The following is a 17,417-nucleotide window of genomic DNA, read 5'->3' as shown; positions in this document are numbered from 1 at the left end:
ATTTTATATATATATATATATATATCCTAAGGAAGTCCTTTTCTCGATATTTAGCATAAATATATTAAATACATATTTACAAATGAAGAAAAAAATTCTATTGGCCAAAGCAAAGTGACTTGGCCAAATTCAAAGTCAAGGAACACAGAAGTATACTCTACCCACTGAGAAGCCACGGAATGAGAATGAGTACACAGAGGTGAAGACTTGAGAACAATGATCAAATCTGCTACAGGTTGCACAACTTTTTCTATCTGTCCCTCTATGAGACTGGTGGGGAGGGGCAAAAGGAAAATATGTCCTAAGTGTTTGGTCTTAAGTGGTTTAGATACTTCAAAAATCAAACTCTAATTTAATTAGAAATAGAACAACATATTTAACATAATAACCCAAGTTCATTTTGTACATTTCCCCTTCTCTGCAACAAAGTATAGTAAAAGTTTTCATTTCATTTGTACATGTAATTCCAAATTTCATATTTAAGCTCCTGGAGAAAGCACCATTTCAAAATATCACCTGTAATTAATGCAAGTCCTAAATTTGGGGGGTGAATTCATCAGACTGTATAGTATTAAAAAGATTCAGCATTGCTCATCTTTTATTTCTTTAAAAAACTATTATAATTTATAGATTTAGGAAGTTTGCAAACATATCAAAATACGAAAATATACAATACCTTATCATGTTACAAGAGCAATTAGTAACAAGTGACAGGGCAGGTCCAAGGAAGAAATGGGAAACAGAAAATAACCTGGACATTCCGAACCTTCCCAAATATATTCTTTTTCTCCCTTGGTGACTTACCCACTTGGAGTGGCACTCTTTCCCTCAGACAGCTAGGAGCTTTCTGCTTCCCTTTTAAAATGTGCTATTTCTAAAACAAAAGGCGAAATTCATATGCACTCAAGTAAACATGACTAACAACTTGGGAATATTACTCTTACAGGGTTTTTTGTACCTTTCACCTTAAACTTCAAGATAAAATGGAATTCTTAGTACTAGCTAGCAGGTATCATTGGCAGATCCTCTGAGCTCACCCTACAGGAACTGGTAATTTTATCTTTCAGAAACTAACAACAGGAGAATTGAGCTCCAGCCAGCCTTGACCAGTTTGGGCTCAACCACTAAGCCAACACTTGTGCAGATGGGCCATAAAGTGTCCGAGAGTTACCTCTGCCTCATCATGTTAATATCTCTGCTCCAGAAGGAAGACAAGCTTCCTAACACAACACACAATGCATGTTAGACATATTTTCTAAGTATGTATGTGTGACCTTCTACCCGCCTCTGCTTGCAATGATAAAGGTCTGCCTCTGAATATTCATCTCAAATCCTAAATAAAAAGAGCTCCCTTACCACTCCTCAAGGATCACAGCTTTGGAAGTTATTCCTAATGTTCTGTTGCAAAGAAAGATTACTTTGTTTGATAGCTCCACCTGGTGTAGCCTCTATCTGTAAGGCACCAAGGAGCAAACTCACATTAGTTCACATACACAGGAAGTGACTTCACCAGTGCCCTTGAGATCTCACGTTAAATACAGTCACATTCAGCCTAGGATAAGGTCAGCACAGAAGACATGAAAACCTATAGCGTAAACCTACTAATCACAGTTAACAGTAAGATTTTAACTTTATATTCATTTCTTTTCAGCAGGAATATTTTCAACAATAAAACTACCTCCAAACTGGAAATTGTGTATCTCTTCTCAGTAATGGTATGTCCTAATGTTTTATCAGCAAAAGTCACTTAAAGAAAAAAGACAAAATGTGAGATAAGACCAAAGCTAGAAAGATTCTGCAATAAACTGAGAAGGGGCTATATACCAGAAGAGGGGTTTAAAAAGATGGCTGTGCTTTTTATGCAAAGGAGGAGGCTGGGAAGCTAGCACAGTAAGAGGATCCAAAGCTCACCTCATCTCATAAATAAAACTAGATTAATAGTCACAGCTGCGTAAACAATCCAGAAAACTACCTGAAGACTGGTAAAAAGCTAGCTTTGTTATTCATAATTCATATTTTCTTAAAAACTCTACTTTCAGTAACTAAATAATGCAAACTGCTTCCCTAAGAATAGGGAATAGCTTCCCTGGCTGTCTTTCTGCACAGATCTTATTTTGAAGCACTATACAAGGATAAAAATGTTATGTGAGGGAAATCACATGAAGCCCAGTTTGCATACAGTCCGAAGTTCTTAAACTCCCTCCATCTTAATTTAAATAACTCCGAACTCACTCAAGCAAAACATTTTCTGAAATCTAACCACTGGAATTATGCTGAAAATAGAGATTTTTGCTAATACACTTTCATCAAAATGTTACATTTCTATCTTCATAGTTACAACATTAAAAAAAAATGAACTGTATAAACTAAAACCTGCTTCTGAGTTAGTTGTTAATGACAATCTAGCACACAATCAACACAATTTAGAATCGCAAAAGGCTAAGATATGCTTGTATACTGTAGCAAAAATCACAGACTGACTATCAAAAAGCCTTTCAGAACTCTTCATGCCTTTCTCTCTTAAAGACCCTGGGGGGGGGGGGGGAGACTTTATTTCAAATAGCTGCAGTTAGGGATGGCCATCAACACAGTTCCGGGCAGGGAGGAATGTCCTTTACAAATATGAAGGTAAGGACTTCGAAGGACAAAGTCCCTTTACCTCTTTCTCCTTTTTCCTGCCTGAATGTGGATGGAAGATCCAAAGATGTTAAAGTCCCCTTAACCAATAAATATGAACACAAAGGTCTACACACAGACTACATGGGGAGGTAAAAGGAATCAGGATCCCTGAGTCAACAAATTTGGTCTAGACTGCTCACCACTGGATTTCTTATTGCATCAGATACATAAAAGCTATCAGATTAAGCTCTTAGAGTAGGGTTTTCTATTTGTGCAGCTGAATGTACTTGCAGGGGAGACAAACAGAAAATTCTCACATAAAAATCAAATTAAAAGGTATGAAGAAAATCCTTACCAAGTCCTCAACCTAAAAAGAACCTCAATGATAAGCTTGTATTTGTTTTTTTTTTTACCTAAAGAAGACAACTAACACAAAACCATACCTCCCCCCACCACCGCCCCACCAAAAAATGCATATGGGGTGGTGTATTTGACAGCAGAGGAAAACTCCAGATTCTAATGCCGAATTAAGTGAGAGAAGACTGGGGCAGAGAGAAGGGTATAGGTGTAATACCAGACAATGAGGGTCCAACAGGCTTCACCTAACATCTCCTACATGTCAATTTCAACTGTCAGTGCCAAAAGTTAAGTTCATTTATTGGGCAGAGGAAACTCCAAATCAGTGTTTAAGTCTGAGCCTTCAAACTTGGGAAGCTTTTCTCCAGGTCATCAGCAAGAGTTTTATCAACTTCATGTAGAATTTTGAGAAAGTCTTCTATCTGTGAGTCAAACAAAAGAGCCAAATAAATACAAGTAGAAGAAAATGTGGTTTTAAAATACCAGCTGTTGACTATATGTTCTACCTATGGTCTCTAAAGAGTCCAGAGGAAAAGAAATGTGACAGATCCCCAGATGACAATAATACGGATTCCCAGGTAGTCCCCTGAAACATCAAAGTGACTAGCCCTTACCATTTAGTTTTATCTTGAACTACGATTTATACCCCCACTGCTTCCCCTTTAGCGTCCATTACTGAGTTTTATTACCCTACTCCTTGTTGACATGGCTTCTCATTCCCACATTCCATACTTCATTTTCATACTTCAAAAGTTCCTATTTTAAAACTATCTCTAATGGTAGCAAATGTAATGGAATCTGATGAACCACAAAAACCTACTGTTCATTCTTACCCAAGAATCTTATCTTTGCTTAATGTATATGTGATTTACTTTATAACAGTAAGATGTCCAATAAATTCAGTGTTGACTCCTTTCTCTTAAATTAGAATCACTACTCAGGCTACTCTCATGAATTACCCCACAGTCATCTATCTGAGCAAGGCACTAAGTTATGTGAATTGTACGCACGATCTTTCTTGACAATGGCCTCAGAGAGCAAGCACTTACATAAAAACAATACAGTAATCCTCTAATACTCAGCCACCTATACATTTACTCATACTTACCACTGGACTATAAAAAGGAAGAAGGTTTTGAAATGCACAGGAACACTTCTCTTTGCTTAACTGGCCCTCCTTTAGTCCCTGAGCCACAGTCTCCTAAAACAAGCAAAGATTTAATGTTAAAAAAGGAAAATTTCTGAAGCTTTATCTGAATAATAAATACAAATCAGTATATGCAACTCCCTACTGATCCTACGGGCATTTCAAATGCCTCAAGCTGAGCCCAACATCATTCCTCATTATGTAACCCAAACACTGTTCCACTGTATTCCTTATTTTAGGAAAAGCCACTGCCACCCACCCACCCACCCGGCTACACAAAGCAATAATCTAAGATACAGCCAAGATTTTTCCTCCTCCTCTGCTGCTGCTGACCCCTCCTCCTAAGAGTTTAATTCTACTCTATTAAATCTCTCTCATCCCACCCTCTTCTTTCCACCAACCCTTCTGATGTTTAGGGTCTTATTATTTTTCAGATCACTCTTGAAGATTACCACCCATGAGAGCCTGCTGGTTGGTCTGCAGGCCTCCAGCCTCAACTTTAATCCTCTCTCATGCTTTTGGAGTAATCTTGCTAAACAGATCATCTCACTTGATCCTTAAAACAAAAACCTTCAGTAGCTCCTCAGTCCTCAAGATTAAATCCATATTCCATTAGTATGGCACATAAGAATTTTACATATCCCTGGTTTATTCTCAGTCCACCTTCTTTCTATATTCCTGTCACTTAAAAATAAACATCCCTCCAAAACCAAAAAGCATTAACAAAGGTCACTGCAAAAAATGTGAAAAATACTTGCAATGAATATGCAAAAGATATTATTATTGCCCAAGAGTTCATGTAAATAATCAAAATAGATAAATTTATAAACTAGGAAACACAGATAATATACAACTATATGGGGGGGTGCCCGGATGGCTCAGTGTATTAAGTGACTGTATTCAGCCCAGGTCATGATCCCAGGGTCCTAGGATTGAGCCCTATGTTGGGCTTCCTGCTCAGCAGGGAGTCTGCTTCTCCCTCTCACTCTGCCCTTCCATCCACCCCTCAACCCTGGCTCAAGCTCTCTCTCTCTCAAATAAATAAATAAAATCTAAAAGAAAAAAATATATATATAGGGGAAGATGTTCAACCTCACTAATAAAAAATACAAATCAAAATAAGGCACAATTTCTCACCTACTGAACTTTACATGATATAAAAATTGTAATACCTAATAGTAAGAATCTTGTAAAGCCAACATTTTCACATAAATACATTTGGGCAATATGCAGCTATTAAGCCTCAGCCATCTTCACTTGTACAATAGCAAGCCCAGGAATCTAACTTCCAAAAATATATACTCAAGTAATAACCTCTCTCTAGAAAAAGCAGAATAGTTGACCAAAAAACCAAATTAACAGAATAACGGAAACTTCTTTCAGGAAATATTCTTCTTAAAAAAATGCAATGAATGTGCATATATTCTTCAAAGTTATATTGAAATTTTTTTCTAAACATATGGATAGAAAGCATGCTCAAAGGAAGAATATGCTAACAATCCTGAGCAAACTCAGGAAGAACAGCCCTTAAAACAAGTCTCAGTAAGTTATGAAAACCAATTTTTTTTTTTTTTTTTTACAAAAAACAAACTGACTTTCAATGAAAGGTCTTTCAGTAAATTTAGACTCTGGAAAAGGGCTTGTAACAACGTTTTGTGAAAAGAGCAGCCTATAAAATTCTATATACTGGATTTTAAGTATGTGAAAAACATATACAAACATACCAAACCATATCAGTTGCCACATTAAGATTATCAAGTTAGAGTGATAACTTTTTTCTTTCTCTATTTCACCCAATTTGTGTAATATTCGAGCAAGAAAGCATAGGCAGGGGGAGCAGCAGAGGGAGAGGGGAAGCAGACTCCTGCTGAGCAGGGATCCTGATGCAGGGCTCCAACCCAGGACCTGGAGATCATGACCTGAGCTGAAGGCAAACACTTAACCGACTGAGCCACCCAGTTGCCCCATTATACTACCTTTTTTTTTTTTTAAAGATTTTATTTATTTATTTGACAGGCAGAGATCACAAGGAGGCAAAGGGGCAGGCAGAGAGAGAGAGAGGGAAGCAGGCTCCCCGCTGAGCAGAGAACCCGATGCGGGACTCGATCCCAGGACCCTGAGACCATGACCTGAGCCGAAGGCAGCGGCTTAACCCACTGAGCCACCCAGGCGCCCCATGCCCCATTATACTACTTTTATGTTAAAAAAATTATACAGTGATAGTAAAGTTTGGAGCATTAAGCAATCCATACTTTCTTTTGCTGAAGAAACCATCAATACTTCTTTCTTACCTTTGTTAAAACCTGAAAAATATTAGAAAGAAATTCACATGAAATATCCTTTAAGATTTTCAAGTGGAAATCATCTTGGGTTAAATCAGACTTTTTTGTTTCTTCAGTGTTAGAATCTACTGAGTTCTCTGGTTTCTTCTGACAATGTTCCATGTTTTGTAAGACACGAATCAGGCTGTCGATTAGAGGAAGATCTAGTGTACAAACAGATCAAGAAGCACAGAATTAGGGAGACAAACCATAAAAGACTCTTAATCTCACAAAACAAACTGAGGGTTGCCGGCGTGGGAGGGGGGTAGGTAGAGGGTGGTGGGGTTATGGACATTGGGGAGGGTATGTGCTATGGTGAGTGCTGTGAAGTGTGTAAACCTGGTGTTCACATACCTGTGCCCCTGGGGCTAATAATACATTATACGTTAATTTAAAAAAAATAAAAAATTTAAACAGAAAAAAAAAAGCAGCACAGAATTAACCAGTTAAATTTGGTCTTTCCTCCTTTTGTTGACTGATTGATTCATTCACCAGTACTGAACAACTTATTGGTGGCTATACAGTTTACTTTAGGTACCAGAGAGATGATGACAAACAAGACCTGAGGCCTTGAGCCTTCAAGAGGCTCCCATTTTCATACTCTCAAATAAACTAATGAATAGAACAGATCATCTCAGCTTTGGCTGAGTTCTACCTATGAAGGAAATTAAAGGGGAATATAATAAAGCCGCCAGTCAGGGAAGCTCTCTGAGGTGCGAACTACAGGAGAGGCATCAATGCCAAGAGCCCAGGAAAACGTTTTAAGCAGAGAGAAGTTAAATGCAAAAATTCCAAAAAGGAAATGGCCTGAGGAACAAAAAAAGCCACTGTGGTTCAAGCCAAGGGAAGCAAGGGGGAAGGAGGGCACGAGACAAGTTTAGACAGCTGAGCAAGAGTCCCATCATGCAGTGCCCTGGAAGCCACAGTGAGAAAAGGATTTGAATTTTAAACTTTTTGTCATCGACATCTTAAAGCTTTTAAATTGTGTATTTCTTTAAGTTAAAGTTAAATTTCAAAAACAGTATGATTTCTTAAAAGACTGAATAATCATTTTAATTAGCCTCTAATAAAAACTGAACATAAAAAATAAAACTAAAGCTCAACCTCAAAATATATGTTATAGCATGAACACGTTGAATCTCACTTTGATCCAACTACTGATTCTAACCCAACCATTTGTGCATCACAATTACAAATCCAGGAAACAAAATTTTCTGTAGCACTGAACTCAGTATATTGATTTTAAACAATCTAACTTCACTTCCAGATCTACGTCATTTATAGAACATGAAAGTGACATTTTTTTTATAATTAAAGAAATCAAAAAACTAGGGAAATCTTGTCCCTTATTTCTCAACTCAATGTCACCTCTTCAAAGCACCCATCCTGTGGGGTTGCTTTACTACAGTCCCCTAGCATTTATTCCTACTCTCTTCCTTGTGTTGTCACTAACTCTTGACTCTAACTCTCAGTTCTTTACTCCCTGATGTCCTTGTAAGTCACATCAATCTACATACCATTCTTCTTTCTCACCCCCAGCCTGAACTCTGCAAAGCCCTTATTCAAAGCTTAGGGCAGGATGATGGGTGACAGCTATTTAGTGGCTTCGAGTTCAAAGAGCGTCTTTTCACTCTCTCCCCAATCATAAAAATCATACATAAAGTTTCAGGAAGTTGAGGAGGGGGAGATAAAATACACCTAAACCCATAACATCAAGAAAGATATGTTCCTAATATTGCAAATAAAAACTCATGATTTTCAACAGAAAACATATATATATAAGGAGATAAGAAAGACCATCCACCAAGGGGGAGGAGGGGAGAATATAAGCAACAAAAAACAAATGCCAGCTTAGATCAAATTAGGAGACAGCAGAAACCTCAAAGACAAGGTAAGCGGAAATCGTGTCAAAGTAGTGTCAATCAAGCAGAAGGTGCAGAAGAAAGTGACCAAAGGTTGCCCAAGGCTGTGAAACAGCCAGAAAAGTCCATTTTTTTAAGGTACAGCACATACTCTGAGGTGCAAATCCAGAATCCCCTGTATGCAAGAGCAGGAATGGAATGTGCAAGATAGCAGCCGGAGCTCCCCTGGGGGTTCTACCTTTGGGGGTTCTAAGAAAAAGAGGAAGAGGGGGTAAATGAGTAATCCCAGAGACAAGCCATATTTACAGGAAGAAAATGGCAATGGGAAAGTTAAGACTTAACCATAGCCATCTGTCACCTGGTAAAAAGAGCAGAAAAACTCACAGACCCAACTCCTATTAGCCTAGATGACAGCTTTAGCTGCTTTCCTATGTGAACTCCCTGCAAATGGCTAGTCCAGGAAAAACAAGTCATTCAAAGATGAGTCAGCAAAAGGAAACCAATATAGGAGCAACACAAAGACATTTTAAAGAAAAAAGAAAAGGGACAAGAAAAAAAAAGATGAAGAATACCAAAAGAGGCTGTCATGGAAGCTTACACATATTACGATAATATTTAGCTGTAAGTTTTAAAACAACATGTAATCAAGCACCAAGCAGACATAGAAGAGCTCAGACTAAGAAATGAACAAAAGGAGAGGACACCTCAGCTGGCAGAACTCAAGGAAGAGGTTAACAGAAAAATTCAAGCCACCACTGAAATGAAGGCAAAGCTGGCAGGGGAGCACAAAGGAGGGAAGACATTGCTCAAAACACAGAAAGGCACAAGGATGTCAGAAAGACAGAGGGGCAAAACAAAGGGAATGAGAATAAAGAGTGCTTTGTTTTGTTTTTTTGGTGAAGAAAATTAAAATTATGAAAGACTAGAAAAGAGATCCTACACAAAATTACTGCTTTCGAAGAAAAAACTTAAAAAGATATTTTAAAATATAATTCAGGAATGCCATCCCTGAGACTTGAATTTGTTATTTGAAAGTACCAGAAAAAACTGATAAGGAATTGTTAACAGTGAAATACATTTTCTGATATTAGATTTTAATGATTTTTTTTAAATATTTTATTTTTTTGACAGAGATCACAAGTAGGCAGAGAGGCAGGCAGAGAGGAAGAAGCAGGCTCCCCGCTAAGCAGAGAGCCCGATGAGGGGCTCGATCCCAGAACCCTGGTATCATGACCTGAGCGGAGGCAGAGGCTTTAACCCAGTGAGCCACCCAGGCGTCCCGAGATTTCCATGATATTTTAATGATTTTTTTAAAGACTGGAGAGTAGTTATAATTCTATTTTTGGAGCAGTCATAATTATAAAGGTAACCATTAGACCAAAAATATTCACCTTCCTAAATGTTAGATCTACATACACAAACCATATATTGGTTTATTTAAATGTAAATATACAAAATGGTGCTCCTAAACATTCATTTTTTTTTCAGTTTTCAGGTTTTTTTTATTAAAAACTTAATAAAATAAGAATAGATTAATTTCTCCTTAAATGGTAAAATGTAAATAGTAGTATCATGACTAATGGTTAAATATTAGAATCATTTCCAGTAAAGTCAGGAAAAAGGTAAGGATGTTTTTCTACTACCAGAGGCACAAGGCTACCTACTAAGTAAGAGAAAAAATCAGAGGCAGAAAAATGATATCTAACTTAAGAAAAGACAAAAAGATGTCTAACTTAAATCCAAAGCAGTATCAGAGAAAACCCACAATTATCACAGAAACAACTATTAAAAATATTAAGAAAACTCAGTAAGGTTACTATGGGATGCAAAATTAATATACAGAAATCAATAACCGTCATATATTCCAACAACAATAATTAATGGAAAAAAAGATGTCAAAGACATTAGCAACCCAAAAGATATAATAACTAGGAATAGGCCTAATAGAGATATGCAAGGTCTTTATGAAGAAAATTATAAAATGGTACTAAGAACATATAATAAGACTTGAACAAATGGAAAAACATGTTCTTAAGCACTATAAATTGAACATGATCATAATAAAAATATCAGGAAGATTTTTGTTTTCATAACCTGTTAATCAAATTCAGTGTTAAATAAAAATAATAGTCAAAAACATTCTGAAAAATTAGGATGAAAGGGGACTATCCTTACTCAACATTAAAATATTTAAAAACTATGGCTATTTATTGCTCATGAGTAGAGCAATAAAAGGGAATAAAATATATAGGGAAACTCAGGACATAGGAAACTCAGAACATAATAAACTTCAAATCAGTATAGATAAACTGGTTTATTCACAAACTGATGCTAATAAGACAACTGAGTAGCCATCTGGAAAAAAGGCTGAAACCATACTTCACATGTCACACCTGAATAAATTCTAGATGGATTCTATATTTAATTTTAGTCATTTAAAAAAAAATCTGTGAAAGACACAATAAATTCTAGATAGATTCTATATTTAATTGTAGTCATTTAAAAAAAATCATTCTGTGAAAGACATTGTTTATATAGGAAAATATTCAAGTTATACTTCTAAATGAGAAAAGTTGCCTAAAAAGCAGGACTTAAAGATATATATGCGTATGAGTATACAGTAATGATCTCCGGATAGTGGATTTACAAGTGCTATGGGTCCTTTTATAAACTTTGCAATTTTTTTTGTATTAAGCATGTAATATTTTTATAATCAGGGGAATAAAAGCACTAAGAAAGAAACCAACCAACCAACCAACCAACCATATGAACAATAATCATAAGCCTGGGCTTTAAAATCTGACAGAGTAAGAACAGAACTTACTTTAGTGAACTAAAATGGTACTTGCCTTCTTCTATCTTTAGATACTCTTGTTCAGCCCGTGACGCGTAGATAGCAGACAACACTGAATAAACAGAAGCTAGCACTGTTTTCTGTTCTTGAAGTATGATGGGTGGATCATCAGACTGGCAAAATTCATGGCAGACCAGGTCAAAAAGTAAATTCCAAGTGTCTTTTCCAGTATCAGGACACTGTACTTAATAAAAACGATAAAGCAAATAGTATTCTAACAAGAGCAAACAATTCAAAGAGTAACTCCAGTAGTTCCCCATAAAACACCTTACCAATTGCTTGAATTCCATCATCCACTGTGGTAAGCAGCTGTAAGATATGCATGTAAACATCAAGCCCTTCTGGATTTTCAGAACTACATACAAAAAGCAAAAGCACTGAATCAACAACTCTATGGGACGCAATCATTCACTGATTCAACAAATACCACTCTGTACTAGTCACTGCCCCAGGTGCTGAGGATCAATCAGGGAACAGCAAAGTTTCAGTGCTCACCGCAGCTTACATTTCCATGATGGGATGTGGGGGGGTGTGGGGAACAGTCAAAACATAAGGAAATATTTTGGAATATAATCAACACACAAGAATGAGAAGTAAAGCTTTTTGGCCCCATCCCACAAAAACAACAATGATACTTCCTCATTCTGGCATACTGGAATAATCAGGATGAAAAACAACTAAAACATTTATATGAAGAATGAAAAGCCCACTGCTGCAAGCACCAACAGTAATGACATTCTCAAAACTCCATAACTCCCCTAGCTCCCTCGCTAAGAATACTAAAACGATGTTAAGCATAATTTTTGTGATCAACAGCTTGGATTTCTAGAAATCCACAATCTTAGTTCCTCAAAATGTTAAGTAAAAAACAGTGAACGATAAAAAAGATAGTTCAGCAAATACTTTATAAACTACTATTTTCAGGCACTATGTTAGCAGCTGGGAAAACAGATGTATAAAACACTGTTTCTATCTTCATAAAGTTTATAATCTAAAGTAAAGAAGAGAGGGGCGCCTGGGTGATTCAATGGGTTAAGCCTCTGCTTTTGATTCAGGTCATGATCTCAGGGTCCTGCGATCAAGTCCCAAATCAGGCTCTCTGCTCGGCAGGGAGCCTGCTTCCTACTCCCCTCTCTCTGCTTGCCTTGCTGCCTACTTGTGATCTCTCTCTGTCAAATAAATAAATACAATCTTTAAAAAAAAAAAAAAGAGAGAGAGCTTCTTTCAAAAAAAAAAAAAATAGAGAATTAATGGGCAATTATGATAAAGTGATATGAATATAATACTAAGAGAAGCCCAAGGTACTAGAGGACCACAGAGCAAGCAGACTTAATTGTCTGGAGAGTAAGGAAGGGTATCCTAAGACAAATGACGTTCAGGCATAGAGCTGCAGTAGAAGTGTCTGAGGTAAATGAGACATGATATGCAAAGGCGTGGAAGCGAAAGAGCTCCATTTCATTGATGAAAGAAATTTCACATGATTAAAACACATAACACAATAAGGATGAAGAACACTACATCCTTGTGAGCCATGCTTTAAAAAGAAAATCTGGACCTCATCCTAAGGAAGGCCATGTCTGAAGCATGAAAAGTGAAATGATGAGCATGTGCTTTGGAAAGATGGCTCTACAGTCTGGGCTTGGAAGGAGCAGCCCTGATGTAGGGAACTCAGGTGAGAAAATGCTGCAGGTGTCTAGATGAGAGACAGTGACGGGGTGATGGCATGGAGAGGATCCTATAAAAGTCAGGAACAAGTTTTGGGAGGTTGACTGGCCAGGAAAAAGAATAGGATAGGGAAGAAAAGTCAGTAATGACTTCCACATCCTCTGAATGGGATAATGATTGCATCATTCACTGAGAATAAGAACAGTGAAAAAGGTTTTGAGGAAAGACCATAAGTTTAATCCTAACTTGGATAAAGGACATAAAATTCACAGACTTTCCTATGCATTATTAAGCACAAAAAATAAACAACTGACCATTAAGCAGTTCAATTCACAAGTTAATTTTCTAGTGACTAGCAAGAAAGTTTCAATGATCTACATATAACACCTAGTAATCACTCTTGGAAAGACATCAGAGCCCAAAACTCGATCACTATCCAAGACTGACATACATACATAAAACAAGAAAACAAATGATGTCTGACAATAACTAAAAAAGCTTAATGTCTGATGGAAAACAAAACCTAAGAAAATTTTTTCTCTTTGATTTAAATTACACAAAATTGCAGAAAATTTTAAGACTGTAACCATAATTAATGCTGGAAAATAGCCTATAGCCAAGTAGTGTTATAATAGGTACTTTATAACCATTAGGATTTTTTAAAACAGCAGACACACTGTCATCACAAATGTTAGTAGTAAATCCAACCTGACAAAGACTAACGGGATGTTATTCATCCTGCTGAAAAGAAACTAAAACCTACATCTAAGGGTATTTCTAGCAATTGGATTTTCCCCGACCATTTTGCACAAAAGCACTCACTTACCGTACTTGTTTCGCAGCTTCAAGTACACATGGCACAATCTTAAACACTGGCTGCTCTTCAGAATCTTCCTGGGGAGGGTCCAGAGGCTGAACAGCCCCATTTTTAATCCATTCTAACATTAGCTTCTCATCCAAATCAAAAAGCTTGTCTACAACCTCCCCGACTTTGACCAGCAAGTCAACTGCAGACAATGAGATATTGAAATGAGAAACAAAATTTTAAGAGCAGTAAGTTTAGTCAAAATTCCTAAAGCTATTCCAAGAAAACCAAATCTTGCCAAAGCATTACTTATTCAGAGGGCAATTTATTCACCTCCTTTGTCTAAATGTGCTTGTCTTCCTTCATTTTTAAATGAGGACTTGTCAGTATCCTGGCAGCTTAAGAAGCAATTTTATGTCTTGAATCGAAATACTTTCTCACCTTAGCCTTAACACTTCTTTTACGCAACTTCCAGAAACAGTTACATGGCTTCCTAACAATTAAATATAACCAAAAATTGTTCCTAGATTACACGGTGACTTACCATTTGTTGAACTTGACATAATGAAACAAATGCTATCATAAATAGCTGGATATTCCCGGATTCTTTCAACCCAGACACTGGCCACTTCTGTCTGGGAAAGACAAGTAAGCAACAACCTACAAGATAAACATGAGCGTAGTATCTATGTTTGAAAAACAGTAAAGGAAATTCAAGAATGAAGAATTAACTCTATTGTCCTAGATTCCTGTATGAGTGACTATACAGAATCCATAGCAAGAAAGCATACCGGCTTGTTTCCAGAAGAGTAGGAGGGTCTGAATCATACAAACAGTGCAGTAACACCTGTCTATAAAAACAAAATAAGTTAACCCAATATGGATCTCTTCTCTCGTTTCAAATGTCTAGGTAATTTAATTCTTTCAACTTTTCATTTCGAATTAAAGTATATATATATAAGAAAGCTTATAGATATAAATTTATACTTAATGACTAATTATCAAGCAAACACATATTTACAAAAAACAGAACAGTACTACATCTCCATAGCCTTTGTGTGTCCCTTCCAAATCACAATTCTTTTTCCCACCTAGAAATGACTACTACCTGAAATTTTCCAGCAATTTTATATTTGCTTTACTCCATAGTTTTATTATTCAATATATTTTGGCTTTGAATTTTATGTGAAAATTTTATGTGAAAAAATTATACTGTATGTGCTCCTTGTAGTCTTAGTTCTTTTGCTCAACACCATGTCTTTAAGATCTACCCATGTTTTCCCACAGTGATCATTCTTTGATTCATTGCGACAGACATTCCATCATATGAATATAAGACAATTTATTTTTCCAGCCTACTGTTGATGGATCTATGGGTTGATTCTAACTGGAACCATAACAAGGAATGCTCCTCTAATACATTTTGGCTGATATACATATGCACAGTTTATCTTACCATATACATATGAGTGGAACAGTTTGATCACAGCATCTGCACTGCCTATCTTCCAGTTTAACAAAATAATGCCCAATTTCTCTAAAGTGGCTAAACAAATTTATATCCCATCACTGATGTAAACTGTTCCATATTTATCTTAACATGACTCATTAGATTTTTGATAGGGACCACTAGAGGCTAAATATAATCCTGGATCATTTACTCCAGGAATTACTGAGGAATAAAGTCCTTAAACTAGGATCTTAAAGTCACTCCACACATAGAAGAGATAATTACCTCTATTTTAAAGACCCAGGGACTTAAATCCTACAATAAACCCCCACAACTCTAGCTGATAATAACCACCCAGAACACTTTTCTTCATCTATTGTGGGCATAAATTTCTTTGAAATTCTAATTAACAGCCATGAATTCTCTCTGCCTGGAGAAAATGAATACGTTCACAAAATTTAGCATATTAATTCTCAGCTCTCTTAAAGTAACTACTTGGATTTCCACCATTTAAAAAACCCTCTGCCTGGGCGCCTGGGTGACTCAGTGGGTTAAGCTGCTGCCTTCAGCTCAGGTCATGATCTCAGGGTCCTGGGATCGAGTCCTGCATCGGGCTCTCTGCTCAGCAGGGAGCCTGCTTCCTTCTCTCTCTCTCTGCCTGCCTCTCAGTGTACTTGTAATTTCTCTCTGTCAAATAAATAAATAAAATCTTAAAAAAAAAAAAAAAAAAAAAAAAACCCTCTGCCTAAAATGTTCCAAGTGAAAAGATGAAAGCCTCTGAATCATGGAGGCAACCTTCTATCTTCTAGTCTATTGATAAGCCCTATCCCTGGATGTTAAGTCAAGAATTCTCAGGGTAAGTCTAGTTTTTTCAGGCTCTAGTTCTCTAAGCCCTTGGATTCCCTGATCTTAATTATTTGGGAATCTCGTCAGGGGCCCCAACGCCAAGCTTTGCCCCTCTGGGTCTCATCTTGTTGGGCTTACCACCTACTGATTGTTTGTCCTTTTGCTACCAATAAAGAAACAGGCCTAAATCTTCAATCATGCCCATAAAAACTATGAAAGCCCCTAGCTACCATTAATAAGCAATGAAGTTCCTAGAGACTATTCATCAGGAGAAAGGGAGTACTGCATTTTGTAAAATGTTCCTGTATCTCCTATGTATAAGGATTTCCTTAGGGATATAAAATATTAATTTATTTTGTAAAAACATAATTCTTATGTGGTAAAACTTACCCAAGATTTTTATCACTGCTGATGGACACACATATCTCCTGGAAACAGGCCATATTACCTAGTATTCCCACACAGATTTCCTGCCAAATCAAATGTCACAGGTCATAGGTCACAGTGTCTTGAAGATAAAAGACAAATACAAAAATAACAACTTGAAAAAAACTTTCACTGGGTCAGTATGGGGGAAGAAGAGAAGAGAAGAAAGTATGGAAGAAGAAATCTTATGAATGAACTCAGTCTTTTTTTTTTTTTTTTAAAGATTTTATTTATTTATTTGACAGAGATCACAAGCAGGCAGAGAGACAGGCAGAGAGAGAGGAGGAAGCAGGCTCCCTGCTGAGCAGAGAGCCCGATGCGGGGCTCGATCCCAGGACCCTGGGATCATGACCTGAGCCGAAGGCAGCGGCTTAACCCACTGAGCCACCCAGGCGCCCCAGAATGAACTCAGTCTTAAATGGGTAAATGGTTAGTAGGATTCAGACATGCAAAGAAGAACAAAGACAGCTGGGTAAGTGGTAAAGTATCAGCAAAGGCAGGAAGGGAATAATGCACACGGCTAATGCACTGAACTCTGAAGAGAGCAGCCTGGCTATTGCACAAAATTGGGAGAATAGCACAAGATAAACACAGTGGGTAAAAAGGATCAGGACTAAGGGACCTGAATGCCATGTTGAAAAGATTTTATTTAATCTAGGAGGCTATGTGCATCTATAAAGATCTTTACACTGCAATGTTATCTTAGGAAGATTTTTGTCAGCAGCAAAATGCATAGTGCATGATAGTAGAAATGTTAAAGGAAGTGAATAACCTCAGTAGTAACAGCTGATGTTTACTTAGCATGTACTAGGGCCAGGCACTACTCCAAGCACTTTCCATAAATTATTATTCATGTAATAATTTATGAGGCAGGGGCGCCTGGGTGGCTCAGCGGGTTAAAGCCTCTGCCTTCAGCCCAGGTCATGAATCCCAGGGTCCTGGGATCGAGCCCCACATCGGGCTCTCTGCTCAGCAAGGAGCCTGCTTCCCCCTCTCCCTCTACCTGCCTCTCTGCCTACTTGTGATCTCTGTCTGTCAAACAAATAAATAAAATCTTTTTTAAAA

The 17,417-nt window shown here is 37.2% G+C and overlaps 1 protein-coding gene across 1 annotated transcript in view; it reads right to left on the bottom strand.

The window, feature by feature from the left end:
- Positions 1-580: 580 nt before the first annotated feature.
- SAAL1 (serum amyloid A like 1) overlaps positions 581-17,417 on the bottom strand; it is a 28,993-nt gene continuing 12,156 nt past the window's right edge. The window contains exons 4-12 of the mRNA XM_013055879.2: positions 16,317-16,396; positions 14,422-14,481; positions 14,175-14,290; positions 13,652-13,832; positions 11,433-11,515; positions 11,156-11,344; positions 6,415-6,608; positions 4,085-4,177; positions 581-3,398 (exon numbers count right to left, since the gene is read on the bottom strand). Coding sequence (XP_012911333.1) covers positions 3,306-3,398; positions 4,085-4,177; positions 6,415-6,608; positions 11,156-11,344; positions 11,433-11,515; positions 13,652-13,832; positions 14,175-14,290; positions 14,422-14,481; positions 16,317-16,396 — 1,089 coding nt within the window. The 3' untranslated portion in view covers positions 581-3,305. The remainder of the gene's footprint in view (positions 3,399-4,084; positions 4,178-6,414; positions 6,609-11,155; positions 11,345-11,432; positions 11,516-13,651; positions 13,833-14,174; positions 14,291-14,421; positions 14,482-16,316; positions 16,397-17,417) is intronic.

Source organism: Mustela putorius, unplaced genomic scaffold (assembly GCF_011764305.1).
Source record: "Mustela putorius furo isolate JIRA1106 unplaced genomic scaffold, ASM1176430v1.1 tig00003859_pilon_pilon_pilon, whole genome shotgun sequence".
Taxonomy (NCBI): Eukaryota; Metazoa; Chordata; class Mammalia; order Carnivora; family Mustelidae; genus Mustela; species Mustela putorius.
Note: the sequence above shows the minus strand (reverse complement) of the source record. Positions and strands in the feature narration are given on the sequence as shown.